Source organism: Salvelinus alpinus, chromosome 5, assembly GCF_045679555.1.
Source record: "Salvelinus alpinus chromosome 5, SLU_Salpinus.1, whole genome shotgun sequence".
Classification (NCBI taxonomy): domain Eukaryota; kingdom Metazoa; phylum Chordata; class Actinopteri; order Salmoniformes; family Salmonidae; genus Salvelinus; species Salvelinus alpinus.
The window spans coordinates 55,732,667-55,748,496 of NC_092090.1; the positions used below are offsets into that span (position 1 = coordinate 55,732,667).

The 15,830-nt window shown below is 41.3% G+C and overlaps 1 protein-coding gene across 2 annotated transcripts; it reads right to left on the bottom strand.

Annotated features, from left to right (window-relative positions):
* Nucleotides 1-8,221: 8,221 nt before the first annotated feature.
* Nucleotides 8,222-15,411, bottom strand: il12b2 (interleukin 12B 2). 2 transcript variants are annotated; one of them, XM_071402369.1, is made up of 9 exons: nucleotides 15,273-15,411; nucleotides 15,088-15,116; nucleotides 11,799-11,880; nucleotides 11,318-11,545; nucleotides 11,100-11,202; nucleotides 10,468-10,658; nucleotides 9,965-10,113; nucleotides 9,720-9,830; nucleotides 8,222-8,443 (listed from the first exon to the last, which is right to left on the bottom strand). In XM_071402369.1, exons 2-9 carry the CDS (start codon nucleotides 15,100-15,102, stop codon nucleotides 8,312-8,314), a joined length of 1,011 nt encoding a protein of 336 aa, XP_071258470.1. In that variant the 5' UTR covers nucleotides 15,103-15,116; nucleotides 15,273-15,411; the 3' UTR covers nucleotides 8,222-8,311. The 2 variants fall into 2 exon arrangements, with proteins under 2 accessions (XP_071258470.1, XP_071258471.1); XM_071402370.1 differs by lacking the exon at nucleotides 15,088-15,116 and having other exon boundaries at nucleotides 15,273-15,409.
* Between the last annotated feature and the right edge of the window lie 419 nt (nucleotides 15,412-15,830).

A 15,830-nucleotide genomic window follows, 5' to 3' on the forward strand; every position in this document is an offset into this window, starting at 1 on the left:
TGCAGTCATTCTCCATCTCCACCCCTGACGTGGAAATGCGATACCCTAGGAAGGAGACGGACTGTTGGAAGAACAGACATTTCTCAGGCTTGGCGTACAGGTCATGCTCCAACAGTCGACCAAGCACCCTGCGCACCAGCGACACATGCTCGGCACTTGTAGCGGAGTATTTCAGATTGTCGTCGATATACACCACTACACCCTGACCGTGCAGGTCCCGGAAAATCTCGTCTACAAAGGCCTGGAAGACTGATGAAGCATTCATCAACCCATACGGCATGACGAGGTACTCATAGTCCCCTGAGGTGGTACTAAATGCCATCTTCCACTCGTCCCCCTCTCGGATACGCACCAGGTTGTAAGCGCTCCTGAGATCCAATTTTGTGAAGAAGCACGCCCCGTATATTGACTCGATCGCACTGGCGATGAGAGGCAGTGGGTAGCTGTACCTCACAGTGATCTGATTGATACCTCGATAGTCAATACACGGGCGCAGACCCCCATCCTTCTTCTTCACAAAAAATAAACTCGAGGAGGCAGGTGAAGTGGAGGGCCGAATATATCCCTGCCCCAGGGATTCGGAGACATATGTTTCCATAGCCACCGTCTCCTCCTGTGACAGAGGATACACGTGACTCCAGGGAAGTGCTGCGTCTACCAGGAGATTTTTTTCGCACAATCCCCCCGTCGATGAGGTGGTAATTTAGTCGCCCTCTTCTTACAGAAGGCGAGAGCCAAATCGGCATATTCTGAGGGGATGCGTACGGTGGAGACCTGGTCTGGACTTTCCACCGTAGTCGCACCGATTGAAACCCCCACACACCTCCCTGAGTACTCTCATTACCACCCCTTGAGAGCCCTCTGTTGCTACGAAATAGTGGGGTTCTGACAGGCCAACCAGGGTAGGCCCAGCACCACGGGAAACGCAGGAGAATCAATAAGGAAGAGTCTGATTCTCTCCTTATGACCCTCCTGCGTGGCCATGTCTAGTGGAACGGTGGCCTCCCTAATCAGCCCTGAACCTAATGGTCGACTATCTAGGGCGTGCCCAGGGAAGGGTATATCCACAGGAACAAGGGGGATCCCTAAGCTAAGGGCAAATGAACGGTCAATAAAATTCCCAGCTGCGCCTGAATCTATGAGCGCCTTATGCTGTGAATGTGGGGAAAACTCAGGAAATGAAATAAACACATACATGTGAGCAGCAGGGAGCTCTGGGTGAGCCTAGTGCCGACTCACCTAGGGTGACACGATAGTGCCCTGCCTGCTGCCTCGACTCCCTGAGGAACCCCTCCAGCACCGACCAGCAGTGTGCCCTCTGTGGCCACAGATGGTGCAGGGAATGGCCCCTCCTCCAGTCGCCCTAAGTGCAGCACCTCCCAGCTCCATGGGTGTCGGAGCGGAGGTGCCGGGGGATGGAACTGACAGGCCCCGATCCGGACGTCTGCGGGCAGTCAGCAGGTTGTCCAGCCGAATGGACATGTACACCAGCTGGTCCAATGTGAGGGTGGTGTCTCGGTAGGCCAACTCCCGACGGACGTCCTCGCGGAGACTGCCCCGGGAGTGATCGATCAGGGCCCTGTCGTTCCATCTCGCATTGGCAGCCAGGGTCCGCAAGTCCAATGCAAAATCCTGTGCGCTCCTCGTCCCCTGCATTAGGTGGAACAGTCGTTCTTTGCGTAATGGTCCAACGGCGTTGGCCCACTCCAGGGCTTTGCCTGAGAGGCAGGAGACGAGGGCGGACACGCTCTCACGTCTTGAAGGAACCGGGTGTACAGTCGCAGTCGCCAGGTAGAGCTCAAGCTGGAGTAGGAACCCATGGCATCCGGCAGCCGTCCCATTATACTCCCTCGGGAGCGCGAGCCGGATCCCGCTGGAACCGGGTGAAGGAGGGGTGGACAGTGGTACCTGCTGTAGTGGGGCTGTAGTGGGGCTGGTGGAGGCACTGGACTACCTCCTCCTCTCTCCCAACGATCCATCTTCTGCAGCACGCGATCCATGGCGGTGCCCAGATGTTGCAATATGGTCGCGTGCTGCTGGACGCGCTCCTCTATCTCTGAAGGAAGGGCGTCTACTCCTGCTGACTCCATTCTTTCGGGTAAGTGATTCTGTCAGGAGGTCTATGTGTAGCTGGTGTATAGGAGTCAGGCGCAGAACAGCAGATAAGAGTAAATAAACAACATTTTATTTACGTAAATAAATTTTACTCAACATATAATAAATGTAATACAAAAACAGAACCCACAATAACGGAATTACCTACATAGAAACAATCACTCACAAACAAACATGGGGGAACAGAGGATTAAATAATGAACAGGTAATTGGGTGATTGAAACCAGGTGTGTAAGACAAAGACAAAACAAATGGAAAATGAAAAGTGGATCGGCGATGGCTAGAAGGCCGGTGACGTCGACCGCCGAATGCCGCCCGAACAAGGAGAGGGACCGACTTCGGCGGAAGTCGTGACATGTGCAGGCTATCATAACTTCAAAGTCTTCTCTTTTTTTTATCAACTATAAAAATACAAATGTACAGACATTTGCATAAATAACTCAATAACAGTAGCTCTTCATCCGTTCAAGCTAGAGAAACCAAACCAACCATCATGTTCAGGCTATCCTAATTTCAAATTCTTAAAAACTTTAATCAACTATAACTATAAATGTGCCACATTTGCATAAAATAACTCACCATCGTTTACTCTAGAACTGTTCAAGCTAGAGACACAAAACCAACTTTCAAATTTTCTGGCTATACTAACTTCAAATTCATATGTTCTTTTTATAAATATAACTATATATATACAGTGGCAAGAAATGTATGTGAACCCTTTGGAATTACCTGGATTTCTGCATACATTTTCAGCAAATTTGATCTGATCTTCATCTAAGTCACAACAATAGACAAACATAGTGTGCTTAAACTAATAATACACGAATTATTGTATTTTTCTTGTCTATATTGAATACATAATTTAAACATTCACAGTGTAGGTTGGAAAAAGTATGTGAACCCCTAGGCCAATGACTTCTAAAAGCTAATTGGAGTCAGGAGTCAACTAACCTGGAGTCCAATCAATGAGACGAGATTGGATATGTTGGTTAGAGCTGCCTTGCCCTATAAAAAACACACAACATTTGAGTTTGCTATTCACAAGAAGCATTGCCTGATGTGAACCATACCTCGAACAAAAGAGATCTCAGATCTCAGTTCAGCACTGTTGCTACTCTCCGTAGGAGTGGCCGTCCTGCAAAGATGACTGCAAGAGCACAGCGCAGAATGCTCAATGAGGTTAAGAAGAATCCTAGAGTGTCAGCTAAAGACTTACAGAAATCTCTGGAACATGCTAACATCTCTGTTGACGAGTCTATGATACGTTAAACAATAATGGTGTTCATGGGAGGACACCATGGAAGAGGCCACTGTTGTCTGAAGTTTACAAAAGTGCACCTGGATGTTCCACAGTGCTACTGGCAAAATATTATGTGGACAGATGAAACTACAGTTGAGTTGGTTGGAAGGAACACAAAACACTGTGTGGAGAAAAAAAGGCACAGCACACCAACATCAAAACCTCATCCCAACTTTAAAGTATGGTGGAGGGAGCATCATGGTTTAGGGCTGCTTTGCTGCCTCAGGGCCTGGACAGCTTGCCATCGTCGACGGAAAAATGTATTCCCAAGTTTATCAAGACATTTTGCAGGAGAATGTTAGGCTATCTGTCCACCAATTGAAGCTCAACAGAAGTTGGGTGATGCAACAGGACAACGACTCAAAACACAGAAGTAAATCAACAACAGAATGGCTTAAACAGAAGAAAATATGCCTTCTGGAGTGGCCCAGTCAGAGTCCTGACCTCAACCCGATTGAGATGCTGTGGCATGACCTCAAGGGAACAGTTCACACCAGACATCCCAAGGATATTGCTGAACTGAATCAGTTTTGTAAAGAGGAATGGTCCAAAATTCCTCCTGACCATTATACAGGTCTGAACCACAACTACAGAAAATGTTTGGTCGAGGTTATTGCTGCCAAAGTACGGTCAACCAGTTATTAAAATCCAAGGGTTCACATACTTTTTCCACCCTGCATTGTGAACTTTTACACGGTTTGTTCAATAAAGACAATAAAACATATAATTGGATGTGTGTTAGATTTTTTAAAATAACTTTACCATAACATACAGCTTGCGTTATTGTGAGACAGCACTCACCAACACGGCGGAGAATAGGAATCAACATTTTACACAGAAATACGAAATAACATCATAAATGTTTTCTTACTTTTGCTGAGCTTCCATCAGAATGTTGTACAAGGAGTCCTTGGTCCAGAATAAATCGTTGTTTGGTTTTAGAATGTCCATTTCTTCTGTCGAATTCGCGCCACAATGCTAGCCAAGGTTGCTAACATTCCCATCCTCTCTTGGCGCAAAGAACGGAAAACTCCAAAAGTCCCAATAAACGTTGAATAAACTGATAAAACTCGGTTGAAAAAACCTACTTTATGATGTTATTATCACATGGATCAAATAAAATCAGAGCCGGAGATATTCGCCGTGTAAACCGAACGCTTTCAGAACACAATGTCGAGCTCCGCCGGGCGCCTGAGAAGACAAAGAAAATTCCGGACCTGTCACTCCAAAAGCTCTCATTCGACCTCAGATCAAGCTAGACACCCCATTCCACCTTCCACTGCCTGTTGACATCTAGTGGAAGGCGTATGAAGTGCATGCATATCGATAAATAAAAGCCAGTTGAATAGGCAGGCCCTGAAACAGAGCCTCGTTTTCAGATTTTTCACTTCCTGTATGGAAGTTTGCTGCCAAATGAGGTCTGTTTTACTCACAGATATAATTCAAACAGTTTTAGAAACTTGAGAGTGTTTTCTATCCAATAGTAATAATAATATGCATATTGTATGATCTAGAAAAGAGTACGAGGCCGTTTCATTTGGGCACGATTTTTTCCAAAGTGAAAACAGCGCCCCCGTATTGACAAGAAGTTTTAAGCAGACTGTGTTTGTCTATTGTTGTGACCTAGATGAAGATCAGATAAAATGTTATGACCAATTTATGCAGAAATCCAGGTATTTCCAAAGGGTTCACATACTTTTTCTTGCCACTGTATATATATGCATATTTTAACATAAAATAACTCCCTAACAGAAACTCTAGAACCAGTCAAGCTAAAGACACCAAACCAACTTTTAGATGTTCAGTCTATCCTAACTTCACATTCTTAAAACGTTTGATCAACTTTAATGATATAAATTGACTTTAATTATAACATTTGCATAAATTAACATAACATAACAATCCATAGTAACTGTTGAATGGTTCAAGCTAGAGACATCAAACCAACTTTCACACATTTAGGCTATCCTAACTTCAAAACTTTTATCAACTATAATGTACCTTATTCAAATGTACCTACATTTGAATAAATCCCTCACCAACAATAACTCTTGAACGGTTCAAGCTAGAGACACTAAACCAATTTCACATGTTCAGTCTGTCCTAAATTACAATTCTTAAAACTTTGATTATCTATAATTATATAAATGTGTAAACATTTGCATAAAATAACACAACAATGTGTTATTTATCCGTTCAGTCTAGGACACCAATTCAACTTTCACGTGTTCAGCCTATCCTAACTTTCAATTCATAGAAACTTGTTTAAACTACAACCATAACATTTGCATAAATGTGCATAAAATAACCCACCAACAGTAACTGTTGAACCGTGCAAGCTAGAGACACCAACCAACTTTCCCATGTTCAGGCTATCATATCATATCACATGCATACCACATTTTCTTCAGGAAATGTACTTTTCTTGTTGAATTATTTATTTATACAGTCATTATTGCTCTTCTTTATCAAGGGTGTTTATCATTTCAGACCCCACTGTATATATACAGTATACAAACAAGGAAACAGAAGTGAGAGGCGAAAAACACATATAGCCATTTATTTGAAGATGTTGGTAACCCATTGTATAAAAGTGATAATTCCCTTTATGTAAGTTTTTTCAGATAGTTATTGTGAAAAAGGTAAGTATATTTAAGGGATAATGCCCGAGAAGTCAGTGTTTGGAGGATACAGTTGAAGTCGGAAGATTACATACACCTGAGCCAAATACATTTAAACTCAGTTTTTCATAATTCCTGACATTTAATTCTAGTACAAATTCCCTGTTTCAGGTCAGTTAGGATAACCACTTTATTTTAAGAATGTGAAATGTCAGAATAATAGTAGAGAGAATTATTTATTTCAGTTTTTATTTCTTTCATCACATTCCCAGTGGGTCAGAAGTTCACATAGACTCAATTAGTATTTGGAAGCATTTAAATTCTTTAACTTAAGCGCGTAACGATGGTGCACGTAACGATGGTGGCAGGTGTGCGTAATAATGAGTAAACTGGCGACAACAAGTGCCAGAAAGGGGGAGCGGGAGTAGACGTGACAGGCCCGTTTGCTTCCATTAAGTTCTTAGTGAATATAACATTGTTACATTGACCTGTAGTTACAACTGTGATACGTGTTTGTGGTTTGTGTAATTACACATGAAAATGCTTACACATATGAGATTTGCAAACAAGCGGAAATAAATAGTTTTAAGCTTCTCCTTAGTCTGGAATGAAATACCATTGAAGTACCTGTTATGAAGGGGGTTCCAAGCAGAATCTCTTAGTCTTCCTGGGGTACTCCTGCCAGGTGATGGCCTCAGTAGTGACCACTAGGGGAGCAGTCTCCTCAGTGTAGGGTGAAAGGGAATGGATGATTGTGGCTACGCAAGTGCCCGTGTGTGTCAAATCAAAGTTTATTGGTCGCATACACAGTTTAGCAGATGTTATAGCGGATGCAGTGAAGTGCATATGTTACTAGCTCCTAACAATGCAGTAAAATGTCAATCAAGTAAACAAATAATACTAAATTAATTAATCAAGAAACCAATCAAGAAACATCACAAATAATCGAATTAACAACCCAAATATCACTGTAACAGTAATCCAAATGCAATCTATCCATATGTACACCGGAATAATTTTCACAAGATATTAAACTAAGAATGGTATGAACAGCATTAGATATATTAGAGTGAGCTATGTCAAGATTCCAGTACATAAATAAATATGTGGTGTGTGTAAACAGTGTAACTAAAATGCAATGTACATTAGTAGAAATATTAGAATGAGCTATGTCGACAATACAGTATTTAAATACACAGTGTGAAACAGGCAGTGTACAGTGGTTGAATGCCTCTATTACATGCATTGGCTGTGCGTGCGTGCGTGCGTGCGTGCGTGCGTGCGTGCGTGCGTGTGTGCGTGCGTGCATGCGAGCGAGTGTGTTTGCGTGTGTGTGTGTGCATGTGTGTGCATGTGTGTGATAGCTTGCAATGGTGTAAAGTACTTATATAAAAATACTTAATTACTTATATAAGTATTACTTATGTCGTTTTTTTGGGGTGTTTTTTTGGGTGTCTGTACTTTCGTTTTCTCTTTATATTCTTGACTACTTTTACTTCACTACATTCCTAAAGAAAATAATGTACTTTTTACTCCATACATTTTCCCAGACACCCTAAAGTACTCATTACATTTTGAATGCTTAGCAGGTACAGGAAAGTGGTCCAATTCAGGCACGTATCAAGAGAAAATCCCTGGTCATCCCTACTGCCTCTGATCTGGTGGACTCACTAAACACAAATGCTTAGTTTGTAAATTATGTCTGAGTGTTGGAGTGTGCCCCAAGCTCTCTGTAAATAAAAAATGTAATGGTGCCCCCAAATATAATAAGCTTGTTTTACTCCATTGTTTGTAAGCAAATGTAATTGTAAGCAAACACTGTTTAGCCTCGAAACATAGTTAAAACTACATAGATTGTCAGCTATTAGACAGCTCTGTTTATGAATTTTGGAGTGGTTATATTTCTCCAGCCCCATCACTCAGCCTGTATACCAAGACAGTGGCAGGTGTCGACTTTGTTTTTGTTTGAACTGCAGCTTGCCCCTTTAACAACCTGTATATGTTGATGCATTGATGTTGTGATCTAATTTCTACAGTAGATAAAAAATAATTTCTGGTCACATTCATCAGATTAGCATTTTCATCTGAAATTTGCACAAGTAAAACAATGTCTGCATGAGGACCATCCACTCTATAGACCAACGACATGCGTGTCGAAAGTCAATAATTATCACAACTTTTTGGGAAAATGTTAAATATGACATTTTATTGGCGTATTTAACTGTCTAGATCCCAGAAACACACAGTGATATGACAATAGAGAGCACGATGTCCGTTATTCATTAGCAATGAATGCAGATCTCGACTTAGTCTTGGTCCCCTTCTTTTTTTCTGTCTTGCAGCAGATGCTATCTTTTCCTTTGCGTTTCTTTTTGCATTTCTCCTCCTTTTTGCCTCCCGTAACCACCTGTAATAAGGTAAATGGTAGAGTGTTTCCTATCCATAAGCCAACTAGATGGTTATTTTGTTTGGGCACCTCATTCAAGAAACACAACAAAGATCACCTACACTACAAAACTTGTAGGAAATATTTCATCTGATGTGTGTGTGTGTCTGTGTGAGTGTTTTGTGCGTGCGGCAGAGGAGGATGGTGGGCGAAGAATATAGCAGGATGGGCTCAATGTAATGGCTGGAATGGAATGAATGGAAAGGTATCAACACATCGACTTGTGTTTTATACCAATCCATCCTTCTATTACTCTGGCCACTAGCACCTCTGTGTGTGTGTGTGTGTGTGTGTGTGTGTGTGTGTGTGTGTGTGTGTGTGTGTGTGTGTGTGTGTGTGTGTGTGTGTGTGTGTGTGTGTGTGTGTGTGTGTGTGTGTGTGTGTGTGTGTGTGTGTGTGTGTGTGCGTGTGCGTGCGTGCGTTGTGAGTCTCTGTGGACATATCTGTGGGTGTTTGTGTTTCTTGGTCTAACAGGATGTGACGGAATAAGTGTGAATGGTACAGGCTGCCCTTCACATTGAGCCACAGTACACAACACATTAGCCCAGAAATGACTCAGATGCTACATCAGTGTCTATGTAGCAGGCTTATCCATGAGACTAGTGTAAAATGTTTTGTGGTTAAATTATATAGAGTATTTTTGCTTTCTTCCATTTTTTAATTACTATACAATCATCAAGTTCACCTTTAATATGTTACAATGATGCCAAACATCAACAAAAACACATATACTGTATGTACACCCCCCAACACATATATATACATAGTATACAGAAAACAGTATACAAACAAGGAAACAGAAGTATGAGGCAGGAAACTCACAGCTCTTTTAATAGCAATAGTTGTGACGTACAAAGAGACAGAGCCAAACCATCAGCCTACACAGAAACACCACCACAAAGATACATTGATAAAGGGACAGATATCACATCACAACTTGTAGACTGTAAACCAGGGTTGCAATGGTGCTCAGGATAAAGGTTGCTGTTAACCCTTTTGTAGCTTTTTTCAGATAGTTATCATGAAAAAGATAATTCTATAATTCAATAAATATGTCAATAGTTACCATTTTGCAGCTTTACATATTTGTTAGAAGGCACTAGTCTATGATAACCAGTGCCTGAATAAATAATGGTAGCTTACGGTGGAGGGCAATAGTAGAAATGAAGTGATACTGTAAAAAGCGTCTGCTAAATGTCATATATTATCATATTATTATTATATCTTAGTTGGTTACATTTTTCCAGGGGGTCCACTGGCTCCAGGGGGAAGGGACCAGGGGGTCTCTGGAGCGGACCCTCAGCTTACTGACCCCTCTCGGTATGAGAGGATTCATAGAGTGCTCCTCCTAGAGAGAGAAAGGCAAAGGAGAGAGAGTTATGGTTTCATTCCAAAATTCCAGTGTGTGTCAATGTGTGCATAAGCTTGCATGTGTGTGTGTGTGTATGTGTGAGTGTGTTTGTACATGTGGGTGTGTTGTACCTTTCCGTTGTCTTTAAAAATGTATCCTATCTGGTGCTCCAGAGGGAAGTAGCTGGGCGGACAGTTCCAGGTGGCTGGTGGTTCTACTTTCACCTTCAATCTCTGATCCATCACCTGGCACTTCATCCCTGCAGGACTGTCTGGCTGGACTGTGGACATGTACATAATAGGCAGGAGTGTATTCATTAGTGCACAATGTAGCAAAAAAGGTTGCCCCAAAGCGAAACATTTTACAGTGGAAAAATGAAAACAAGCATATAGGACAAATTCATGTAGGTTTCGGGACCATTTGCTTCCGTTAGCTTCTTTGTGAATACAACGGTGTTACATAGGCCTGTGATACTTGTTTTTGGTTTGCGTAATCACACGTAACATTCTTACACACATGAGATTTGCAAACAAATGGAAATTAATTTTGTTTTAAGCCTTTCCTTACTCTGGAAAGAAGTACCATGGAAGTACATGGTTTTAATACCACCTGTTATGTAGGTAGATACACTCACCAATGTCGTGTAGGTAGAACCTCTTAGTTTTCCTTAGGTACTCCTGCTTGGTGATGGCCTCAACAGTGACCACTAGGGGAGCGGCCTCCTCAGTGTAGGGTGAAAGCGAATGTGTCAGTTCAAACTCCAACCCTCCATCTTGGAGGCTGGCCGTTGGGTATACCCAGGTGCAAGATTCCTGGCTGTCAGTACTGGAGACACATACAGATGTAGAGTCTTAATTTGAGGGAGTTTGCTACAGCAGGAAAATAATCCTGCAGCGACAGGAAATGTTAATTTTTATGTGGATTCTAATTAATGGACATTTTCATTTCAAAGTGGAAATTACAAACTTTAGAAGCCTTGATAAAACTAATAGACTCCAAGTTTGCAATTTTCAGCAACAGAAGAGTGCTCAAATTAATATCCTACATCTGTACAGTACACATCAGATTAAATAAGAATGTCTGTCTGTGTCTGAATAAAAACTATGGAAAAGGCTATGTTTGTGTGTGTGTGTGTGTGTGTGTGTGTGTGTGTGTGTGTGTGTGTGTGTGTGTGTGTGTGTGTGTGTGTGTGTGTGTGTGTGTGTGTGTGTGTGTGTGTGTGTGTGTGTGTGTGTGTGTGTGTGTGTGTGTGTGTGTGTTACTTACCAGTCATGGCCCAGCCCAAGACGGACAGCTGTGAATTCACTGCTGGTCCAGCTACAGTTAAAGGTGCAGCCATAAGACTTGGCCCGACAGCTGATTAAATAATCTACAGAGAGAGGCAGAACACACACACACACACATACACATACACACATGAACAACCAGACATGTGGTAGAGACATGTGGGCAATAAACTCTCTCTCTGTCACAAACACACACACCGTCCTGTTCCTCCGGGACCAGCTCCTCCAGTAGATAGATGGATCCTAGTTTCCTGTCTCCATCCCAACAGCTGTATTCTCCATACCAGTCCACCTCATTCAGTATCAGGTTATGGCCTTGGACCTGAGTTTTGTCTAAATCCTCAGTATCGTACTTCCACGTCATAGCGCCAGAGAATGCCGTGGGACATGTCAGAGTCACCAAACTGTCCCCCTTATCAACCATGTCTACAGACACACACACACACACACACACACACACACACACACACACACACACACACACACACACACACACACACACACACACACACACACACACACACACACACACACACACACACACAGGCTTAAATTAGATCCACAATAAAACACTGAGAGTACAGTATACATAAAGAGATACAGGCAGAAACCATTGATACTTACAATCAGGAACACACACAGCTCAGAGATAAAGAGAGAAATACAAACACACACTCACAGAATTCATGGAAAGAGGTGAGACCATTCACTCTCGGTAGAATAACACAGAGGAGCATGATGACCCATGGTACTACAGTCATCTGGAGAGGAAAGAGAGTACAGGGGAGAGAGAAAGTCACACCATTTACAGGAGTACGATGAAGATGACCGTAGAGATACTTATCTAACATCATTTTACTGTTTCACCCTAATGGTTAGGGTTAGGACTTCTGGAGAGTAAGCAGACTACGGATCTGTGCCTATGGGAAACCTTTACCTGGAGTTACCTGGAGTTATCCTATTCTAATCATAATTATATGACAAACTAGCCAGTACCTAATCCGAACTTGTTTTTGGGGGAATTCATTAAAGCAATTTGCTCCAATTGGCCTACATATGGCATTATTTATACCAGTTACTCAATGTGATTAATTATTGAAAGGAAGTACAAGAAAGTTTATTGTTACAGCATTATAATTCTTAAGTAAATAATAGCCAACAAACAGGACAACACAGGACTGTCAAATAAAACATAGGCATATCTCTATAAACCCTGTGAGATAATATAGATTGGATAATGTATAGCCAGGTCCATAATTATGGATGATGAGCTGAGACTGTATAAAGATGAGCAAAAAAGACTGTATGAAATAAATAATACAAATACAGAGCTATATTGTATGCTCGAAAAAAAAAGTAATAAGTAATAAAAAATATCTAAAAAAGATAGGAGTCAAAGTTATTGGCATCCCTGTATTCAATTCTCTAGCACACACACACTGAGAATAAAGACACTGAGCCTTTTTCTAAAATGTTTTATGAGCTTGAAGAACACATTGGGGCGGCAGGTAGCCTAGTGGTTAGAGCGTTGGACTTGTAACCGAAAGGTTGCAAAATTGAATCCCCGAGCTGCCCCTGGACAAGGCAGTTAACCCACTGTTTCTAGGCTGTCATTGAAAATAAGAATTTGATCTTAAAACTTCTTAGGGCTTCTTAGGGCTTTTTCTCAATTTCCGCCTGACTGACGTGCCCAAAGTAAACTGCCTGTTGCTCAGGCCCTGAAGCCAGGATATGCATTGGTACCATTGGAAAGAAAACACTTTGAAGTTTGTAGAAATGTTAAAATAATGTAGGAGAATATAACACAATAGATATGTTAGGAGAAAATCCGGCCTGAATTTTTTTTTGAGAGAGACCATCCTCTTACAATGGCAAGTATAAGGGCATACTGAAAATTAGCTCTCTGGATGCAATTCCTATGGCTTCCACAAGGTGTCAGAAGTTTCAGTAGAAGGACACAGTCTTGGAAATTCGTGTTTGCGCGTGCCATGAAGACAGGACGCACCTGCTAAAATATTGAACATACTTCTTTCTGTAAGAAATATTATAGTTTGATTACATTTTAGGGTATCTGAGGAGTAAATAGAAACTTATTTTGACTTGTTGAAACAAAGTTTAGCGATGGCGCCAACTAAACAGACTTTTTGGGATATAAAGAAGGATTTTATCTAACAAAACAACACTACATGTTATAGCTGGGACCCTTTGGATGACAAATCAGAGGAAGATTTTCAAAAAGTAAGTGAATATTTAATCGCTATTTGTGAATTTGCCGGTGGAAAAATATTTTTATGTGGGGCGCTGTCCTCAAACAATCGCATGGCATGTTTTCGCTGTAATAGTTACTGTAAATTGGACAGTGCAGTTAGATTAACAAGAATTTAAGCTTTCAACCGATATAAGACACTTATATGTCCCTAAATGTTTAATATCCATAATTTTTATGATTATTTATTTGAATTGCGCACCCTCCAGTTTCACCGGAAGTTGTCCCGGTAGCGGGATGCCTAGCCCCATTAACTGACTTGCTTAGTTAAATGAAGGTAAAAAATATATAATACATTGGGAGGGATCTTAGACTATTCCTCCATACAGAAACTTTCCAGATCCTTGATATCCTTCGTCTGCTCTTATGGACTGCCGTCTTCAATTCAAACCACAAGTTTTCAATGGGGTTCAAGTCCAGAGACTGAGATGGCCATTACAAAAAGTTGATTTTGTGGTCAATTAACCATTTCTTTGCGGATTGTGATTATAGCTTTGGGTTATTTTCTTGCTGGAAAATCCACTTGGAAACCAGGTTTTTGGCAAAAATGTCCTGGTATTTGTTAAAGTTCATGATGCCGTTGACCTTAATATGTGGAAGCAAAATAGCACCTTAACGTCAAAGATCCACCACCATATTTTACAGTTGGTATGATGTACTTTTCTGCATATGCTTCAATTTTTCGATGCCAAACCCACCGCTGGTGTGCATGGCCAAAGAGCACTATTTTCATGTCATCTATAGCTCAGTATTTGTATCGTTTATTTTATGCAGTCTTTTTTGTTAATCTTTATGAAGGTTGCCAATAATTATGGACCTGACTGTAGCTATTCGCTGAAAAACATTACACACCCAGACTCCAGAAAGAGGTAGAGCAGGCATACTCTGATATAAAGTTTGAATAGGAACCTTGGATATGCTCTCAAATATAATAGATAATCATACAAACATACACTAAATATGAATATACCAAACATTAGAAACACCTTCCCTGTGGAATGCTTTAGACACCTTGTAGAGTCCAAGGTGTTTTGAGGATATTAATATTGAAAACATCCTCAATTCATCTGTACTGAAAGCATCCTCAATTCGTCGGGGCATGGACTCTACAAGGTGTCAAACGCATTCCACAGGGATGCTGGCCCATGTTGACTCCAATGGCTTCCCAATGTTGTGTCAAGTTGGCTGGATGTCCTTTGGGTGGTGGACCATTATTGATACAGATGGGAAACTGTTCAGCATGAAAAACCCAGCAGTGTTGCAGTTTTTGACACAAACCAGTACGCCTGGCACCTACTACCATACCCCGTTCAAAGGTACTTACATTTTTGTGTTGCTCATTCACCCTCTGAATAGCACACATACACAATCCATGTCTCAATTGTTTCAAGGCTTCTTTAACCTGTCTCCTCCCCTTCATGTACACTGATTGAAGTGAATTTAACAAGTGACATCAATAAGGAATCTTAGCTTTCACCTGGATTCACCTGGTTAGTCTATATCATGGAAAGAGCAGGTGTTCTTAATGTTTGTATACTCAGTGTATAAAATATATCAAGTGGTAATATAATCTTTGGGTAGGATTTAGCCTTCTAAAGGTTTGCACCATGTCAAAAGTTTGTAGCTGCTTTTTTCCTCATGGGGAATTTAGCCTAATTAAACATAGAATATAGAATTTCAATTCAAATTAAATGCAACTTACAGTACGTCCTGCCATAGCCTTTGATGAGCCTACATGAACACAGAAAATTAGCTATTCATTGAACTCAAAAAAATATTTACTCAAATGTAATAACCTATGCGACTTTTCAGTTCTAATTAATACATTTCCCATTGAATTGGTTCAGCCCATAAGTGTTGCTGGATTTGGGCAGGTCTTGCGCTTACCGTTATGCTGAAGTTGCGCTGGTCACGTTGATAGATTGTTGGCAGTCAGCTTGGTCAAGCTTGTAACAAAGAGTCAACTTGAGTTTCTCTCATTTTCTGAAAGTCCTTCTGTTTTATATGTTTGGCTACTGTGTGCTATTCAGCCTCTGCCCACACATCTTTGCCACGGACTTTTGGAAGATGAGAGGGTGGGTGGGGGTTTGGGGGAGGATGGAGTTGGGTGCAATTCATAAGTAAACTATTAGTAGTAGTAGTACTGTGTGTGCATGTGTGTGTGTGTGTGTGTTTGTTTGTGTGTGCGTACACATGCACCACAGTTCCATCTGAGATTAGGATCTTTAATGGTGTGACGTGTGAGGATGTTTATAGCGATGGTCGTCAACAAAATATTTTCAGAAGAAACCCCTCCACTTTGGGGAACTCCCTACACCCACCCCATACTCCCCTCAATCAAACATCAGTCATTTCTCCTTACTTTCTTTTTTTAGGACCAATATTTCATTTTTTTGTTGCTTTTTTGGTCAGGGTTAAAGCAGGTACAATATTTATATTCACATC

Coding starts and splice junctions, on each gene's coding strand:
- il12b2 (XM_071402369.1), bottom strand. Junction 11,546..11,798: donor CACCTCTTTCCATGAATTCT/GTGAGTGTGTGT, acceptor GTGTGTCTGTAG/ACATGGTTGATAAGGGGGAC. Junction 9,831..9,964: donor TTTTTAAAGACAACGGAAAG/GTACAACACACC, acceptor TTCTCTCTCTAG/GAGGAGCACTCTATGAATCC.